General features: G+C 41.0%; 1 protein-coding gene across 2 annotated transcripts in view; it reads right to left on the reverse strand.

Moving 5' to 3' along the window:
• The window catches only part of CTPS2 (CTP synthase 2), a gene marked incomplete in the record, with an annotated part of 203786 nt that overhangs the window by 104851 nt on the left and 78307 nt on the right, over nt 1–20628 (reverse strand). For both annotated transcript variants that reach the window (XM_015818319.1, XM_015818320.1), the window contains 4 exon segments: nt 647–709; nt 2642–2736; nt 3301–3389; nt 19986–20118. In XM_015818319.1, coding sequence (XP_015673805.1) covers nt 647–709; nt 2642–2736; nt 3301–3389; nt 19986–20118 — 380 coding nt within the window.

Raw genomic sequence — 20628 nt, forward strand, 5'->3', positions numbered from 1 at the left:
GGGTCAACCAGTTATTAAGTCCAACGGTTCACATACTTTTTCCTCCCTGCACTGTGAATGTTTACATGTTATGTTCAATTAAACCATGGCAACATGTAATGTTTGTGTATTATTATTTTCAGCAGACTGTGTTTTTCTATTGTTGTGACTTAGATGACGTTCAGAGCACATTTTATGACCAATTCATGCAAAACTCCGCTTTATCCCAAGGGGTTCACATACTTTTTCTTGCAACTGTAAAGGGGTACTGAAGGTAGCTGAGATCTAAGAAGTGCAACTTACAGTATTATTGAAGTATGCCATTGACTTATATAACTTTTACTTACAGTGTTGGTTGGTAGTTATGCAACACCAAAATTAAATATTAAAAAATGCTGAGAATCAATAATTCTATAAAAAAAACAATTATTTTTTGGATTTCTTCCTGACATATTTTTCCTAAGGAGGGAACCTCTTATACAACAATTGTGCTAAATGAAATTATCTTGCTTTATTCCCTCAGTCTGATTAATTACTGAATGTAGCTAAGAACTATCTTCTTCTGCAAGTGGAGATTTCTTCACTTACAGAGCTTACGCTTTATTAGATTTTTACTAAGTTAAAGTGGGGCTTACTCCCAGATAATTAGGTGTAAAATAGCATATACCTTGCCAGTTTAGACAGTTCCTTGCAAATTCCACTACTGCCAGCTGCATTCCCAAACAAATTCCTATAAGTAACAAAAAATGGTAAATGATACAATTACATATATGCATTTATATATATTTTCCAGCCAAGAAACAGAACATATGCGGTTGCTTTGTGATCCCAAGAGCAAAAAAGTGAAGCAAAAATTTAAAAACAAAATGTCACAGGGAATCCTCAACTTAACAACCTGTTGCCTAATGACCATTCACATTTAAGAAGTGGATGGAATTGGTGCTTTATGGTCTGTAGAGTGAGCGGACACACAAACACACAGAGGGACTGTAAATTGTTGTACTGCCCCCTGTGGTCATATGACAGTACGACAGGTGCTTGGCAACCAGTCACTTTTATAACTAATTGCAACATTCTGCAGTGATGTGACCATAATTTGCATTTTTTTTTGTTGGTTTCCAGTGCTTTTTGCTAGTTTCCAGTGAAAACCATCCATTCAGAAAATAGCTTTGCCTAATGAACACAGTGATTCTCTTAACAACCACCACAAAAGATGTAAAAAATGTGGATCCATCACATGGGGACCTCGACTTACAACCACAATGACTTACAGCTGGATTTCTGGTCCCAATTGTGGTTGTAAGTTAAGGACTACCTGTCTTTATCACTTTGAATTTTAAACATCATCCTTTCTTCTGCATTTATGTTGCTGTAATATTTTATCATCTCTTCGTTTTAGGCATAAGATTAATCAACTGATTGGCACTTGCATATTTTTTATTATTAGAAAGTAACTGAGAACTGGGAATAAGAGCTAGACAAACTTTCCTTGAATACTGGTAGTCCTATCAACTTTTAGTGACCGTTCAAAGTTACAACAGCATTAAAAAAGTGACTTATGACAATTTTTCACACATATGACCACTGCAGCATCCCCATAGTCACATGATTAAAATTCAGATGCTTGGCAACTGGTTCATATTTATGATGGTTGCTGGGGTCCTGGGGTCATGTGATCACCTTCTGTGACCTTCTGACAAGCAAAGTCAATGGGGAAGCAAGATTCACTTAATAACCAGGTTACTAAATTATCAACTGCAGTGATTCACTTAACAACTGTGGCAAGAAAGGTCATAAAATGGGGCAAAGCTCACTTAACAAATGTCTTACTTATCAACAGAAATTTTGGGCTCAATTGTGATCCTAAGTCGAGGACTACCTATACTCACCTAATATGGCAAACTGCCATGCTTTTTGCAAACTGCCAGACAAATCCATAAGCTGGAATATCAGGGGGGAAATATCAAACATCAATAATTATTTTATTTCCTTTTTTGGGTAAAGGGGATAAAAAGAGCTTTGTTGCTCCATGATGGTAATTGTCCAAGAAGTAAGACACTGATTGGAAGTTGCTCTTTGCACCCTATTGCTCTCTAAAACCAATAAAAAGCCAATAGGAGGCCATCTGTCATTAAAAAACACACCATCCCTTTATTGTGGAAATGGCAAAGCAAGTCCTCAATGAGGTTGTGTACATCAAGAAGACAGTGGCAAAATACAACACCACCCTATCACCAAGCAGGAGAGGAAAAAATTGGAAACCTACTTGTTCTAAGGCAGACACATCAAACTCGCGACGTCATGTGACGTCGCGCAACGTATCGGAATGGTTTTGCCATTGCCGGCAATGGGGTGGGCGCGGCTTCCGCATGACACATCCGGTCCACGGGCCGGCAGTTTGACACCCCTGTTCTAAGGCAACAGAGAACAAGCTGTAAAACTGCTTGTGCAATTTTTCCACTGAAGTAGAAGCCAGTTCAACTTCCACAGCTGCCAGGACTTTTCTGAAATAGCTGCTGCATGAAGTGCCCTAAGAGGTCACAAGCTTCCGAGCTGGCATTTCTACTTTGAAATTGAAGATTCACAAGCCTGGGAAATCTGACTTGAACAAATGTTATCAATTATGCAAGACTAAAAGTCCACTCCTGGTGTACTTTCTTACCAAGAAAAGGCTTTTTCTTTTTTCTTGCCCATGAAATGGCTTGAAGTTTTCCTTCAGTTCCCCTATGGCCAAAGCCTCCAGGTACTAATATGCAACTGAAATATACACAATACAAAATTCAAGCATAACACATGAGCCAAATAATTTAGATTTGAGAATTATGCGTATCTGTGCCATACTTTTACTGATGGTAGAACATAAAAGACCTTTTATCTGAGTTTTTCATCTTAACATTTTATCAGTGTATGTTATTTCAAACATACCATTATGATACATAATGTGTGACCTCATCCTAAGGACAATTTTTAAAAATCTTTGTCTGCGTTGCATAAACCTGTTTCTTGTTCACATAATAATATTATCAATTAACATAAACTAAAGGTTTGCTTTTTATTATAACTTATTTCAATTCAGAGTTTAGGACATTCATAAAAACTAAATAAAACATGTAATAGGAATACTTCAGCAAAAGTAAGGCTGAAATTTCCAGAAATGCATAGTAAGAGTTGGGTACAAATACGTTCTACACACTGATATATCAGATGTTCAAGTTTTGAGATGATTTTAAATAAAATTAAAATGCATTTATTTATAAAACAATAAACAAGAATCACCCAGGTAAATCGGAGTGGAAGCTGAAGAAAAAGGTATTTGCTTACTCTGCTTTACATAGCTTCTGCCAGGCCTGATGGAATCTCACTGGATTCTCAGCCTCCATAGCAGGCTCGAGGTCTGCTGAATCTATATACTAGTTGAATAAAAAGGCAGAACATACTTTAACACACATACATTAAATACAACGGAACTCTACTCAAAGTAAAAATCTTAACAGTTTATAATTAGTAAAGTACAAAGCATTCTACTCTAGCACTGGTTCCGTGATTGTACTCTAAGTGTTAGGGAATCTATTGAATAATGTAAATTTTACATAATTTAGAGACATTTATATAATGCAGAACAGGTTGAATAAAACATGGGCTTCAGGGTGTTTTTCAAATTCATTAAAAAAAGAGGGAAAGCTTGTTTCAAATGAATGATGTTGTCAGGTCCTCAAACCCTCATTGTTTTCCCTGCATATATATTCTACTTTTGGGGCCTGCCATTCTGCTGGGGGAGGGGGAGCTTACTCTAACTTGGGATAACTTTCGCTTTCTACTCTCTCCTCCTGCCTCTATCCCCTTGAGAAAGGAATGTATCTCCCTTATCAGGGAGACAGTTATAGAGAAACAAAAATGGAGAAGACCTTGAGATGTGCGCCAACTGTGCCAGTTACCCATTCATCAAACCACCTGTGGATTGGCTGGATATCAAATGGACATTATAACTTTGGTGGGAGGAGGAATATTGCTAGCTTAACTATACCGTTTGCGTGGGATTTTCCCCAGATCTCGCCTTGACTTCCCTACTGTCACTGACCCCTAATAAAAGTATCCTTTTGAGACAATGCCTGTTTCAAGAGTTCTGCTTTCTTGGGTGGTTAGTTGAAGTGGGTCCTTACATAAGGCAAGATCTGCATAGTACTCAACCCGGAGAAGCTGCTGCCCTACCGGGGGAGTTGCAAACTATTTCTACATGGAGGAGTTCCAGGCAGAGAAATGGTCCAAAGATCTCTTCTGCCTAAAAGCCAATGAAAGCCTCTCCACGGACCTGGGCCGGATCTTCTGGTAAAGATCGAGCCAGATGGTAGGTAAGAAGGAAGGATGGGAAGAGAAAGCCCTGAAAGTCTCTCTTACTCAAGGCGGAGGGGGAAAAAAAGTAAAGAAGAAAAATCCAGAAACTGCCCCTCCCAACAAAGACAGAGAAAAGGAGGAACTAAAATCGGGGCCAATGGAAGCGGTGATGGAGTATGTGAAAAAGACCCTTGATGAATTTAAGATGCAGCTAAAGAAAAGCCATGAGTCGGAAGAAGAGTCGGAGGGGGAATTGGACAAGAAAGAATTGGAGGTCCAAGAGACAGCAGTGGCTGGAGCCCAGGAGGTAGCACAGCGGCGGGGCCGCCCATCTCAAGGAGCCAGAGGCAGACTGCCTCAACCAGCCGAGGCGAAACCAATTCCAATCAGAGTGAAGTTTGATGGAGACCCGAAGTGATTGGGTTATTTCCTAGCACAAGTGTTCACCTACATGCAAATCTATGGGAGAACACTGCCTACTGATGTTGAGAAAGTTCGTGTGGTCACCCTGGCTCTGGAAGGTGGAGCAGCTGACTGTATAGTGACCCTGTACAACTGCAATGCACCTGAATTGAGAAACTTCAATCGATTTATGGCCGCACTCCGCAGGCATTTCGAAGACTGGCTGGCCGATAAGAAAGCCTGGAAGCAGATTAAGAGAGTGAAACAAGGAAGGAGACTAGTCGCTGAGTATACCAAGGAGTTCACCTGCACTGGCCAGAGGACATTCTGGTAAGCTGTTTCCAGGATGGACTCAATGAAGAGCTGTATAATGCCTGTGTAGCCCGGGGGCCCCAGGGCTATGACTGGTGCCTGCTAGCTGAGGAAGTAGAGATTGATCAACACAAGCATCTGCATCGCCCGGTGAGGCCAAGCTTCAAGCCGCAGAGTGATAAGCGAGGGGAGACTGCACGAGCTTTGCCTGCCCCACCTTGCAGCACTGCCGACTTCAAATGTGGCAAAGAGGGACATTGAGCTGTGGATTGCCGCAGTAAGACACCTGCCAAGAGAGGGGATCTTCTACCAGCCAAGAGACCCCTGAGGATCCAATCACGCCCCAGGGAGATTGCAATGAGATCCGAGGAAGTCGTAGAGCTCCCCTGGGATCATAATCGAGAGGGTCGAGCTCCGACTCAACACTACGATGATCCAGGGACAGTGAAGGATGACTATGAGGATGACCTATTGGTGAGTGGGCCAATTGACCCCATAATAGTGCCTCTAGAACTTTCCATACTCAGCACTGGGAGGACAGTGAAATTAGCAGTCTTGCTGGACTTGGGGTGTACCCGGTGCATTATTAGCCCAGAACTCATGGGGAAAATGGGGATCCTCCTCAGGAGGCTTAAGATTCCAATTACTTTTTGCCAACTGGATGGTTCAGTTGTGAGGGGGGGTGCCTGCCAGTTTTGCCACCAGACCCTTATACATCGACCTGGGAGGTCACACAGAGACTTTTAATGTTTATTGTGGCCCCGGGGATAGTGGCCATTAGTTCTGGAACTGGCTTGGCTAAATAAGTGGAACCCCATGATCAACTGGAGAGAAGGGCAACTGAGATTCCTGCAGGGGGAAGTCTCGCCTGTCACTAAAGAAAAAGTCGGAAGATGTGGATTATGTCGTGATTTTGCCTCCGTCTTCAGTGAGTCAGACTTGCACAGCCTCCCAATGGGATACTGAGATTTGGCTGAAGCCTTCAGTGAGCAGAGGGCAGACGAACTCCTCCTCATCGGCCCACAGAATATGCAATTCCAGGGGCGAAATTGCCAAAACCAAAAATGTACTTGATGATTCCTAGGGAGTTGAGCGTACTGGAAAAATTTATCAAAAAGAACTTGGAGCGGGGGTTTATCGAGCCAGCTAGACCCCGGGTAGCAGCCCGTGTTATTCAGAGAGAAGAAAGATGGCTCTCTTCATCTCTGTGTTGATTATAGGAGCCTGAACGCTGTGTGCATGGAAAACATGTATCCATTACCTTTAATGAAAGACATGTTAGAGCACCTATCAAAAGGAATTTTTTTTGTCAAAACTGGACTTAAGAGAGGCTTATTATTGCATAAGAATAAAGAAAGGAGATAAGTGGAAAACTGTTTTCAATTGGCCATTGGGTTGCTTCCAATTTAAAGTTCTCCCAGTTGGATTACAGTGGGGCACTGCAGTATTCATGCAACTGATCAATGAAATCCTACGTGATCACTTATATAAGGGGATTCTAGTTTACCTGGACAATATCCTTATTTATATTGAAACAAAAGATGAGCACATTAAGCTAGTCAGAACGGTACTGAAAAAATTGCGCTCTGCCAAACTGTATGCCAAACTATCAAAATGTGAGTTTCACAAAAATCGTATTACTGGATTATCACATATCAAATGAAGGGATAGAGATAGACCCAGAGAAAGTGAGGGCAGTCTTAGACCGGGCACCTCTCAAAACCAGGAAACAACTCCAAAGTATCCTAGGATTTGCAAATTTCTACAGACAATTCATCCCATCTTTTGCACAGATTGCCCTCCCAATTACAAACCTGTTAAAGACTAGAGGGGGAGATAAGCCAAAACCCAGTCAACCACTGAAATGGACAGGAGAATGCCAAGCAGCTTTTGAGAAACTTAAAAGACTGTTTTCTATGGAGCCGGTTTTAAAACATCTGGACGCAGACCAACCATTTATAATTCAGGCTGATGCAAGCAATGTAGCTATGGGAGCGGTTTTGCTGCAGAGAAATAAAGAAGGATAATAACAGCTCTGTGCTTACACCTCGAGGAAACTGTCTGAGACCGAGCAGAGGTGGACAGCTTGGGAGAAAGAGGCCTATGCTGTACAGTGAGCTTCACTAACTTGGAGACATTTCCTAGAAGGAAACAAAATACCATTCCAAGTATGGACTGACCATAAGTACCTTGAAGCCATGAAAACACCCAGAAAACTCTCCCCTAAGCAGGCAAGGTGGTCCCAGCTTTTCATCGTTTTAATTTTACAATTCACTACCTCCCTGGGGGAAAGAATTTTCTAGCTGATGCATTATCCAGGCTACCACAGTATAACAGCAAGAAAGCAGAAGTAGCCAAACCATTTCTGCATCCTCATCAACTAGCAGCCCCTCTAATCACCAGGACCCAATCAAAACCAGTGGGTGCCATTGGAAAGACTTTATTACAGGAATTTAAAACTGCCTTAGAAACAGATGAATGGTTTCTAATAACCTGTGTGTGTTAAAAGATGGTTTAGCATGGATTGGGGAAAAACTCTATGGTCCAGCAGAATTGAGACTTAAAGTGATGCAAGCAGGACATGATTCGAAAACTGCAAGACACTTTGGTTCTCCAGACAAGTTCATTTCATTCCATGCCCCAAGATTCCAACTGCAAAAACTTTAGCTAAACTCTTTGTGGAAAATGTATATCAATTTCATGGGGCTCCACAACATATAATTTCAGACTGGGGGGGGGGGTTCAATTCACTTCTAAGTTCTGGAATGCTTTTCTGGGTTCTAGTCAAGGATTATCATCTTCCCACCATCCTCAAACAAGTGGAGAGATAAAGAGACTTAACTCAATTATAGAACAATACCTGAGATGTTTTATTAATTATCACCAAGACAATTGGGCCGACCTGCTATTGTTTGCTGAGGTTGTTTACAATAATGCTGTACACTCAAGTACTGGGTTTACTCCATTTCAAGTAGCAAATGGCCAAACTTTTGTGGCCATGCCTGAACTCCCCACAAAAGAACCAGAAATCCAATCCTTGCAGGAGTGAATCAAACAATTGCAAAACACCTGACCAGTGGTCAGGAAAACCCTGGATGAGGCTAGGGAGGCTTATAAAGTCCAAGCTGCTAAATGAAGGGTAGAACAAAAGCCATATCAAGTGGGAGACTGGGTGTTCCTTTCTACAAAGTATTTACAGTCCCGGCAATCTTCAAAGAAATTAGGTCCTAAGTTTATAGGACCAGTTAAACGCATCATCAATCCTGTGACTGTTGAGCTAGACTTGCCAAAGAATCTATGGAAAATCCATCCTGTTTTCCATTGCAGTTTGCTCAAACCAAAGGTTACCTCAAATCTCAGACCTCCTGCACCCCCAGTGCCACCTCCTATCATGGTTGAGGGAGAACAACACTTTGAAATCAGACATTTTAGACTCTCGTATACACCATGGGGTGACACAGTACCTGGTACTTTGGAAAAACCTCCCTTCTGCCCAGAATGAGTGGGTGAACAAGAGACATGTTAGAGCCACTAAGCTTTTAGAACAGTTCCATTCTCAATATCCTGATAAATCTCATTGATTACAGAGAAACAAAACTGGAGAAGACCTTGAGATGTGCGCCAACTGTGCCAGTTACCCACTCATCAGATCACCTGTGGATTGACTGGATTTCAAATGGACATTATGACTTTGGTGGAAGGAGGAATATTGCTAGCTTAACTATATCATTTGCATGGGATTTTCCCCAGATCTCGCCTTGACTTCCCTACTGTCACTGACCCCTAATAAAAGTATTCTTTTAAGACAATGCCTGTTTCAAGACTTCTTCTTTCTTGGGTGGTTAGTTGAAGTGGGTCCTTACAGATGTTCTCTGCCATTTTTCTTGCGAAGTGCAAAGGAGATTAAAAAAAAGATAGCTATGTAATGGAAAACAATTGTTTAAAATTAATAATTCATTATTATTACTGTGGCCAAGTTTTTCATAACACAATAATGCAATTCAAGATCTGAAATGAACTTCTAATTTCCTTTTAGAGATATAATTTCTATATTAAAAAATTCAGTTGGATCAAAGAAAGATATTTAAAGTCATTAAATAAAAACGCTAGTTTCTAGGAATTTTCAATACAATGCTTAAATATTTTAATAGGATATTTATTTCCACCAGATAAAATGAAAATGTTTAACTTCACAGCAGCGATACATTACAAAATCTACTATTTTCTCTGATAGTAATTAACCTCCTTCTAAACCATGGGTAGCAAACTCGCCACGTCACATAACATGTCACAATGTATCACGACTTTTTTTTGCATTGCCGGAGCTGAGGTGGGCACAGCCTCCACATGATGCAACTGGCCCACGGGCCAGCAGTTTGACACCCCTGTTCTAAACCTACAATCATTTTGAAATTCATTCATAAATAATAATAGCCCTTCTGTACTTTCAGTTCCAGTAATTCATACATCAGCATCAGCATTTTTATTTCCAGTCAGGAGAACTACAAGCTGCATTTTCTAATTGACATTATTCGTACAAATACTATATGCCGGCCAATGACAGCATTTGCTGGAAATATAAAGGTTACAGAATTGGGGAAGGCTGTCTGTATCTTTCTTACAATCAATGTATATATTAAAAATATTTTCATTTAATTATCATTGAAATAGTAGCTCTGTCTGTGTGAGGATGCTTTCATATTGTATACATACAGACAGAGATCAGAGGAAAGTACAGCTAATGCATATATAGATATCTTGCAAACTGTAGAACAGCATAATATTAACACTAATATTAATTAGCCAAATTTCCAGTGCATTCTACACGCTTAAACTGCAATTCAAAATATACATACATTGTATTCTTCTACCAACTAATCCATTTTAACTGTGTATGGCTAAGGTATTGTTCTAGGACCCCATTTGCAAGTTCACAGCCTCCATTCATCTGCAGATGATGACTGGAACTAAACCCCTGGGTCGTCCCCAAAAGCTTTAAAAACTCTTGCCAGAACTTTGAAGTGAATTGCACTCTGTGGTCAGATATTATTCACTGTGGATCATCAGGCAACATGCTGCATAAACAGTTTAGTCTGGGTGGGTGCAGAAGGGATTTTCTGGCCTTTGCACAAAGTGTACCTGCTTAGAAAACAGATCAGTTATCACCCAAATTACTGTGTTCCCTGAGCTCTTGGGGGAGTTCCACTATAAAATCCATGGAGATTTCTTTCCATGGAGCATTGGACTCCGCCACTGGTTGGAGCAGAGGTGCGGCTTTCCCTTGTTGTCATTTGGTGAGGCACATACTGGGCAACTGGCTACATAGCACTCAATGTCTTTTTTTAGCAATGGCCACCAAAATTGCCATTTAATTAAGTGTAAGGTTTTTACAAACCTGAAATGCCCTGTGGTTTTAGAGTTATGACTTTTCTTTAGCACTAGTAATTGTTGGCTTTTGGGAATGTATAACTTAGCCCCCACCCAGGCTAGACCATTCTGCATTGTACATTCACTCTTTTGGGTTTGGAACCACTTATCACTCTCCAATGCCCCCTTTAGGGTCAATTCTACATTCTAGTCTATCTGGGGCTTCATTTTTGCTTGCACTCGGGTGGTTACTGGTGCAGCAAGCTGGCGGGATGGAATGACTGGCCTGATCACTTCAGGCTTAGAGTTGTTGTATTGCGACATTCTGGACAAAGCATATGCCAGGAAATGTTTCCCCCCCGAGATGTACTGCAATGCAAAATTGAAACAGTTAAGTATTGAGCCTAGCGGACCTGCTTGGGCAACAATCTCTGGGTTTTTTTTACAGTCTCCAAGTTTTTATGATCAGTCCACACCTTGAACACTGTTTTGCCCCTTCCAGAAAATGTCTTCAAATTAGGAGCACCCAGTGCACCAAGTAAGCTTCCTTTTCCCAGACCACCCACCACCGTTCTGTTTGGAGGTGTATGCACATGGTTGCTGGGCACCCTGTTCATTCCGTTGCATCACTAGCATCCACCTGAACGATGAATGGGGTGTTTGGGTCTGGGTGTTTCAACACCGGCTCAGCTGCAAACAGATGCATCACTTGGCATTCCATTGTCCATTTCAGCGGCTAGCTGAGTTTGGGCTTCCCTTCCTCTTTCGTTTTTAACACATTGGTGATGGGAAGGGCAATCTGAGCAAACAATGGGATAAATTGGCGGTAAAAGTTCGCAAACCTCAGAAACCTTTGCAGTTCCTTTCTGGTGTAGGGTGAAGCCTAGTCTGGTACAGTTCGAATCTTCTCCACCTCTATCCATCGTTGGAGATGCGGTAGCCCAGATAGCCAATTTTGCTCTGGTGGAACTCACATTTGGAAAGACCCCTGGTGCTAGGATTAGCATAGTTACGGAAATGGAAACCCTATGTGAACTGGAGGAGGGAGCTGCTTAAAACCTGGGGGGAGGTGAAGCAAAAGGAAAACTAGGAAAGGGCTTAGGGGCCCCAAAGCCAAGGCAGGAGGTGGGCTAAAACATATAAAGAACGGTTGCTGGAATTGGATATGTCTAGTTTAATGAAGAAAAGGACGAGGGGTGACATGATAGCAGTGTTCCAATATCTTAGGGGCTGCCACAAAGAAGAGGGAGTCAAGCTATTCTCCAAGGCGCCTGAAGGCAGGACGAGAAGCAATGGATGGAAACTGATCAAGGAGAGAAGCAACTTAGAACTAAGGAGGACTTCCGGTTCCGGATGGCGGCGCTTGCAGCTGCGTGAGGAGACGGCTCTCCTCACCAGCTGATTCTCTGCTGCCGGTAGACCCCTTAATTGGGTCGAAAAGCCGCCTTGGATGGGCGGCTACCGGTGAGGAGGTCCTCGTTGTCCTTGGAAGAGCGGCAGCTTCTTCCAGGGATCGAGATTTGCTCCTTTGGGCCGACGGTGGAAAGAACAGCCAGTAAAATGGCCATTCACCTAGCCGCTGAAACCAGAAGTCAGAAGAACATCTAAGCACAGGAACCACCGTGGCTGAGCCGGGTGAGACTTTTTACCTTCCCTCTCTTGATTTTTCCTCTTTTTTTTGTGCCTGTAAAAAGCACCTTTGAAATTATTTCCCTGCTCTGAGAAGGCGGCGTTGGTGAGTGTGGGAAAAAGAAGCTTATGGATTGAATTAATTTAAAGTGACTTTTTTTTAACCTTTATTTTTATTTTTCACTTTGGGGTCTTGGAAAACTTTTTAATATTGAATCTGCTGATGGATTTGAGTTTGTGAGATTTTTGGTCTGTGGGAGAGGATTTTACATTGTGCTGAGGACACCTTGTGGAAAAAGCTAAAATTGCAGCTTTCCCCCTTTTCTGGTGACTCAGATTGACTTTGACTTTCAGATTACCACAAAAGGAAAAATACAAAGGGACTTCCGGTGGCGAGGCTTCGCCGAAGGAGGATTTTTCTTAGCCTCCCACCTGGGACTGCGTCAAAGCCTGTCAAAACAGCGCGGATCAGCTGTTTTGCGGCTCGGAACTTTCTCCCCAGGCGAAGGGGAGAAAGTGAGTTCGGTCTGGATAGGGGTTGAGTTCCCTAGTCCCCCCAGGAACGATCCCCGGAGTCCGGACCTCTCTCCGCAGCTCGGAGTGCCTTCGCTCTTCGGAGTGAAGCTAGACGTCGCCACCACTGCTGCTACTTTGTATCTGCTTGTGAGTAACTTCTAAACAGACGGAACCAGACAGGAGATTTCTACTTTAGTTAAATTGTGACTTTAACTCAAAGATTTTATTGGGACTTTTGCTATTTGCTATAAGTGAAAGTGAGAAGAAAATGGCCGTGGAAGCGCTGCTTCTTTGTAACAAAAGGAAAACTTTCACTCTTTTTCCAGTTGTGGAATGATACATTTTAAATGATTTTAAAGATTTTTTCTTAAGTCAAGCTTTTTTAAGTTTATACCTGCTGTTGTTGAGTTTTAAAAATAATTTGGCAGAATGGCTTCAAAACGTACTGGAGTTTCTGCATTGCCTAAAACAGCTATTTCTTCTCCAGTTGTGCAAATTCCACAACAAAAACCTAGATCTCCTCCACCGTCACCTCCTCCCTCCATTACACTTAAAGATCTACAAGAGGCTTTAGCTAAGTCCTCATTACAGACTGTGAAACAAACAGAAGAGCTTCTTGATAAGAAAAATCAGGAACTTTGTGAAAATATATCACACATTTTTCGAGGACTAGCAGTTCATGTTGATCATATAGAGGGCGGGTAGATGAATTAGTGGAGAAAATGGAAGGAGCAGAGGACAGACTTGAGAAAGTAGAAGAAGGTGTGGAAATTCTTCAAAAGGATATGGTAATGTCACAATATAGAGAAATGGAATTTGCTCTGAGGATTAGGGGTCTTAAGGAGGACTTACAAGAGAAACTTAAGGAAGAAATAGTCACAGTTCTAGCCCTGGTTTTGGACTGCAACCCAGAGGTGATTTGTGGAGAAATAGAAAAAAATTTTAGAGTAAATTCCTGGGTTGCACGTCAGAGAAACATACCTAGAGATGTTGTTTATTTTACCACAAGAGTACGTCGTAATGAAATTATACAGCTTTTTTATCAGCAGAAATTTCAAATTGCTGCACAAGATATTATACTCTTAAAAGAAATACCTTCTAAGATTTTAAGAGGAAGAAAGGATTTTACTTTTTTGGCTCAGGAGTTAAAGAAGCGGCAGATGCCCTTTAGATGGGAGATTCCTTTTGGTATTGTGGTAAATTATGTGGGGACCAGATACAGATTAAATACGGTTCAAAAAGCTAAAGATTTTTATTTATCGGTCCTGAAAGCTGATTTATCATCATCATCGACATCTAAAGCAAAGGAAGATTTGATGGAACAACCTGTTGTGGAATTGCCTGGGGCTATGTCATCATCTGTAGGAGATCTTCAGAATCAACAAAAGTTGGGAGTGAATTCAAAGGAGCAAAGAATGACCCGTGCTGCTTATAGGCGTAAAGAGAAAGAGCAACAAAAAGAATTTGTATCCATAACATATTCACCGACCTCGGAGCCAGTGGGAGGGGCGAGGCCAAAGAGATCTGTAACGACAGATCTGCAGGGAATGCTCAATAAGCTCCACAAGCCAAAGGATGGTTAAGTTGATGACGCTGAGATTTAAAACATTTGATTAACTCGAGATTGGGATTTCATTTTATTTCTCCAGCTTTGAAGAAGAAGGCATTGGCCTATATGTACTAAACCAGCAACAACAATAAAAACAATTTTATAGGTTTCTGCATAAGAAAATAATTTAATTGGACTATGTTGGGTGATCGGAATGGTGTGGTTGATCTAATGAAAGATAAGAAGACTTCTTTGAAAGTATTGACTCAAGAGTGAAGAAAGTGAAGGAAAAACTCAAGTGTAAAATTCAAGAGAAATTTTTTTATGTATTCTAGTTTACAGCTTAAATGTTGGAGATGGATAGATTATATTTAGAGAAAGTATGGAATGAATAAATGTCATATAGTTTTTGAGTAGATATTAGAGTTAAAGTATGTAAATATTGATTGTATTATGTTTGTTTAGTTTAATTGTTACTTAGATATGGGATGGGATGTGTTTTAACCCTGTATTTGGTTCTGGGAAGTCTAGGGGGGAGGGGGAGGGGAGAAGGGGATTATGGGAATTATAAAAATTGATGTATTTATATATTATAGGTAAATAATGGAATTGTATTAAAAAGAGGAGATGCTCGGCTGGTACCCCAAACTGCACTCGATGAGGCGGTTGAGAAGGGAGATGGGATGTAGGGAGGTGGAAAGGAGGAAAGAGGAGAGGTTGTGGGTCTAGGGAGAGGAAGGAAGAGGAAGGTGAATGAGGGTGGAGGCAAGGCAGGGCCTGCCGAGCGTCTCCGAAAATGTATTATTAATGTATTATTTCTTTTTTTTTTGTTTGTGTAAGTAAATGCATCATACTTGTGTTAAAAAAAAAAGGAAAAATACAAAGAAAATTAACAGCTGTACTGGTGGGGTGGACATTGATTAAATATTTTCTATATAGCCTCTACTAAATGATACAGACTGTTTCTAATCATTTTTGAAATGGAGCAACCCTTGGTTCAACTTGACTATAAACTTATACTGGAAAAACTTTACGAAGCTACTGATGAAATATGCTTGCAAATAAAAGAATTTACTATGGAAATAAAAAACAGAAATTCTGCCTTGAATTAACAAATTGACTCCCAGACCTTATCTGAGCTTTCTAGAGACCAAAAAATAACAGAAGCGGGACTAACTAAAGGTAAAGAAGACTTTATTCTACTTTATATGTGTACGGATGAGATCTCTTAGGAACCAAAAAGGATTGTAAGTAATTCACTTACATCCTTAAAGCCAATAGAAATGGACAGACAAATACAACAAGCTGAGAACTATGGTAGCTTGGATAAACAACTATCATCTACAAAGTTGGATATAACTGAGTCGGCTATTCAACAGTTTCAAATGTGGAGATTTGACTTTTCAAAACAACAAGGGACTACCTACAAAGGAGCTAGGCCTCTACAACAGAAAAGAGGACGTCTCGGATTGATTCAAAGGATTCTACAAGGCATAAAGAGTGACTTGTTCATTGATATAGAGGCCTTGTTATGGAAACCGGTTTGGCATAAAAGGAAAGCTAGAATAAGATTTAAGGATGTGACTTAAGGTTTTAGGTAATGGGTCTAAAAGGCTTATCAGATATGGATTGATTTATGGCTTGAAACAGTTAAATAAGAGATTGGATTGAATAAAAACTAATTAAGATTTGAACTTAATAATAACTTGTTTTGTCTATGTATTAATATGCTTTGGATACAGTAATTTTGGGAGGATGTTAAAGAAATCTGATATAGATATTGAGGGATTGATTGTTAGATTATAAAGAATAATAGAAATAGAAAGGTATTTTTTCTCTTTCTTTCTTTTTGTCTTGTCTTGTCTTTGTTTTGTTTTTTGTTTTTTTTTCCTCTTCTTTTTTTTTCCCTTTCTGATTTGAATTAATATTTTCTTTTCTTATTAGAATTGATAGTTACTTGTAATAGAAGAGGAATAAGAAAAAAGGATGAAATGATATAATAAATGCTTATTGAATATGTTAAGGGAAAAGGTTATGGGGAGACCTCCGAAGTGTTAACTAGGTATTTAGATTAGAAATATGGAACATAGTAAGTGAAATAGGTAAACTCAATACAGGATTCGGATTTGTAGATCTATTTAGACGAAAGATTATTGAGGATTGCTATGATTGATTTAGTTGTATTGTAATATATCAATTTGAATATAATATGTCATTAGAGGGGAAAAAGAGGAGGTTTTTAATGACTTAATTTGAACTTTATGAATATGACTTTGTTTTGTGGACAATTGACTGCCCTGCCACCACGTTGTTTCTTAAACACTTGTTTGTAAAATGAAAAAACCAATAAAACTTGTTTAAAAAAAAAACTAAGGAGAAACTTCCTGACAGTTAGAACAATTAACCAATGGAACAACCTGCCTCCAGAAGTGGTGAATGCTCCAACATTGGAAGTTTTTAAGAAGAGACTGGACAGCCATTTGTCTGAAATGGTGTAGGGTTCCTGCCTGAGCAGGGGGTTGGATTCGATGACCTTCAAGGTCCCTTCCAACATCATCATCATCATCATCATTATTATTATTATTATTATTTTGCAACCTTTTGACAAGCAAAGTCAATGGCAGGGCTGCTGGTGGCCAAGTGCTAAGGAGGGACTTCCTTCCCTCCATCCCTCTCTCCCTCTTTCTCATGCCCACCTCCTTCTGAAGGAAGACTTTGACACCCCCCCCCCCAATTTTCTCTCTTCCATAAATTCATCAAACAAGGAAAAGCCTTCAGAGACAGAAAAGACAAACTGCTGAGTGAACTAGCTTAAAAAGGAACATTTCCCTTTAAGAATTAGCTACTGGCTAGAAAGGAAAGTTAAGAAGCACAGCCAGCACTTAAGGAAGAAAAAAGATGTAGTAAGCATTGGCTACCAGCTAAGGCAGCCTCCCCAAATGGCTCCATTCATAAGTAAAGGAATGCTACAGGCAAAATCCATTCAGGAGAAAAATACTTCAAAATCCGTTGCAGCAAAACTTACAGCTAACTATAGCAGAGCAATAGAAGCTAACACGAGACATCAGCCATCAGCCAAATAGAAATTGCCAAAAACTCCTTAAGAACACAAATCCCACATTTCACAAATCCCAGAACTTCAAAGTCACAAAAGCACATAAGAATCCTTCCACTCTCCATCTCCCTCCCTCCATGCCTCACCTCCAGCCATTGCTGCCTTTTTTCATTCCTCTTGGAGGGCAACCCCTCCCCCAGTGCATTTCTTGCCTGTTTGCTGCTGCCAGCACAGGTGGCTCTGCCATAGCAGTTGTAGATCGGCGCATGGCCGGCCTGCTTGATCTCCTCTCCTCTTCCCCACTCTCCTCCTCCTTCTTCTTTCCCTTCGATGCATCTAGAGCTGACTCCACCTCCTCCCAAGGCTGCTGCTTTTTTCTCTCTCTCCCTCTCATCCAAACTGCCTCCTTTTATAGCCTCTCCTGTCTCTGCCCCCCTCCTCCTCCTTTCTCATGGGGAAGGGTGAGCCAGAAGTGAGCCTGGGGCCTTTGCCTCGCCCCAGCCAGTCTACAGCTCCAGAGGACTCTCTCACAGTAAGTCCTTTCCTGCGCTGGCTCTTTCCCTCCCCCACTACACTTGGCTAGGCAGGGCTGCGTACCACCTGCCACTTGTTATTGTACCACAAGCGGTACGCATACCACCTGTTGAAAAGCCCTGGTATAGGGTTTCCTGCCTGAGTAGGAGGTTAGACTATAAGACCTTCAAGGCCCCTTCCAACTCTTACTACTACTACTATTACTACTACTACTGTTGTTGTTGTTGTTGTTGTTATTATTATTATTATTATTATTATTATTATTTCTCTCAGTAAAAGTTCTTTTGATTCAACCACATGGATTCAAGAGTTTTACTTTCCTGAGGGACCAGCTGGGGCAGGTCCTTACAGCAGGGTTGACTAGACATCTGGTACACCCTGAGTCCAGAAGGGCCAGTAGATTGGTTTTTTGTCCCAAGGATTGGACAACCAGTTCAATGAGGACTCACCAGGGTGACTGGGCCACTTAACAAGTTGTTGTCATCAGAGTCAGTATCACTCTCTCCAGGGCCATCCGCTGGGCCAGTAGGACTTATTTCACCATCCTGGGGAGATGGGATGAACTCTACAACCTCCACTCCTTCCAGGGCTATCTCACAGGTTCACGGTGGCAGTTTAGCAGGCTTCTTGATGGAACCTGGGGTCACCTTTTGGGCAAGACGGTTGGATTTGCATTCAGTAGCCTGGTACCCCTCCTTCCGGCACTTGAAGCAGGCAGTGGAGCATCGCTGGAGGCTATGGATGCTCAGCTGGCTTTCGGGGCTTCCTTTTTCTACAGAAATGATATTCATCACCTGTGCCCCGGGCGATACTTTTTTCAGGATGGAACGCTGAGTCAACCTTGAGCCAGTGAGAATCGAATTGCTGAACTGCTGGCAACCAGCAGTCAACAGAAGTAGCCTGCAGTACTGCATTCTAACCACTACGCCTCCCCGCATGAATTTTATGGTTTCCTGCATCATCCAGTCAGCTTGGCCATGCTCTCTGCTCATCTCTTCTTCCTCCAGTTCTTTCAGCTCCACTTGTTGTTCCTGACGGCAGCTGCCACAGCTTCCATAAATAAAAGGGTATCTTTTCCCAATCTTCCTTTCTCCTGACATCCAAAAATCACCTGGCGGGTCACTGCAGTTTTCTGCCTCTCCCGTCCACTCAGAGAGATCCAGTCCTGAAGGAGGCCTGAGCAAAGCCTCCCCCCAGCATTTTTTTCTCTTCCTGATCACTCCCTTGAGCCAACATCGTGTGCACGGTTCCCACAATAGAGTGATGTCCGCTCCAGGTTGACCACAATTGCAGATTCCACCCAATGTCAGACCTGCCCCAGTCTGATCCCTTAGGGAAGAAAAACTCTTGACTCCATTTGGTTAACCAGTGGAACAACCTGCCTCCAGAAGCGGTGAATGCTCCAACACTGGAAGTTTTTAAGAAGAGACTGGACAGCCATTTGTCCAAAATGGTATAGGGTTTCATGCCTGAGCAGTAGGTTGGACTAGATGACCTTCAAGGTCCCTTCCAACTTTACTATTATTATTATTATTATTAAAGTAAAAGGTACTTTTACTAAGAGATGCTGATTGCAGTAAAGTCAGGCAGAATCTGAGTTTCTCACGCATCAACATAAAACTGTTTTCTTCTGGCCTGTCGTTCCCTCCATGACAAGTCCAAATCTAGCCAATGCAATGCTGTTGGGATGTTTTGGGAACATTGAGGTGTTTGAGCTGGTAACTTTTTACACTCAGGGCAAACAGCCTTGAAGATGCCTTGGAACGAACCAGTTCCACGTTGATCTGCTTTTCTTCAACTGTCATTCCCACCTCCCAAATTCCTACACAAAATGCATACAGTTTTATTGCCCATTTGTTCCTCCCATCCCTCTCCTCTAGTTCTTTGATGGCAGGATGTCAATGCAGTGCCAAGCTGAAGATGGTGGACCTGACACTGCTTACCCACATGTAAAAACATTATCTTAATGCATACAATTATGAGTAGGATTAATATATCAGTTAAACTGACCAGAGTCACTTTAGTGAGATAGGCAGTGTGTACATTTTATAAATGAATAAATAAAATAATATTAATCAAGAAATAAAATATTTCTCAGGAACATGAGATTCTCTTTATCTTTCAGAAATTCCAGTACATAAATTATTATAACAACTCTCAGGACAAAGCCACATACGTAAACCACTTTAGAAAACGTGCAAGAGATCAATAAAATTATTAAAGAGCACATGTTACTCAAAAAAGAAACTTTAGGAACAATGCTTACAAAACACAAGAAACAATGAAAGGGAAAAAATGATTGATTCTCACCATTAGATCAAGCTTGTGATTAATTGCTATAGCTGAATGCTCTAATGCCTTGAAAATAGAGGTGTAGCAATCACTCAGTTTTGTATACTTCCCAACTAGAGCAACAGAACAGCTGTTTAGCATCCTCTCATACCTGGCAATATAAAATATCAAATAATATTTAGATTTCCAAATATTTCAGCAGGTATTAAAGTATTATAAATTTGGATTTGATATAGTTAGTGTGTGTGTTTGTGTGAGTGTGTGCATGTATTTAAAACAGGGGAAGCCACGTCCTTAAGTGTCAAAAACAGATTGCTAGCAATTGTGTTATAATTAAGGTTCACTCTCCAAGTTAAAAAGACAAAATAACAGAAGCTTGAAATATTTTTAAAGCACAAAAACCTTCCAGTTTATTCTATGTATTGCTGCACCATTTGAATTTCCTTTTCCTCTGAATTTACTCAAACCATCTTAAGGAATGAAAGCCCTGAACAACTATAAATGGCTCAATGGCTAATTTATTATTAAATAAGATTATGCTCAACTGCAATAATTTACACCTCTCCAGATAAGAAGCTGAAGTTATTTATTATGAGTCAAGAGAAAAGAAAAGAGGGCAGTTGAGAATAACATACCAAAGAGAAATTACATTAAGAGAAAC

The sequence above is a fragment of the Protobothrops mucrosquamatus genome, unplaced genomic scaffold (genome assembly GCF_001527695.2).
Source record: "Protobothrops mucrosquamatus isolate PMUCROS unplaced genomic scaffold, P.Mucros_1.0 scaffold718, whole genome shotgun sequence".
NCBI lineage: Eukaryota > Metazoa > Chordata > Lepidosauria > Squamata > Viperidae > Protobothrops > Protobothrops mucrosquamatus.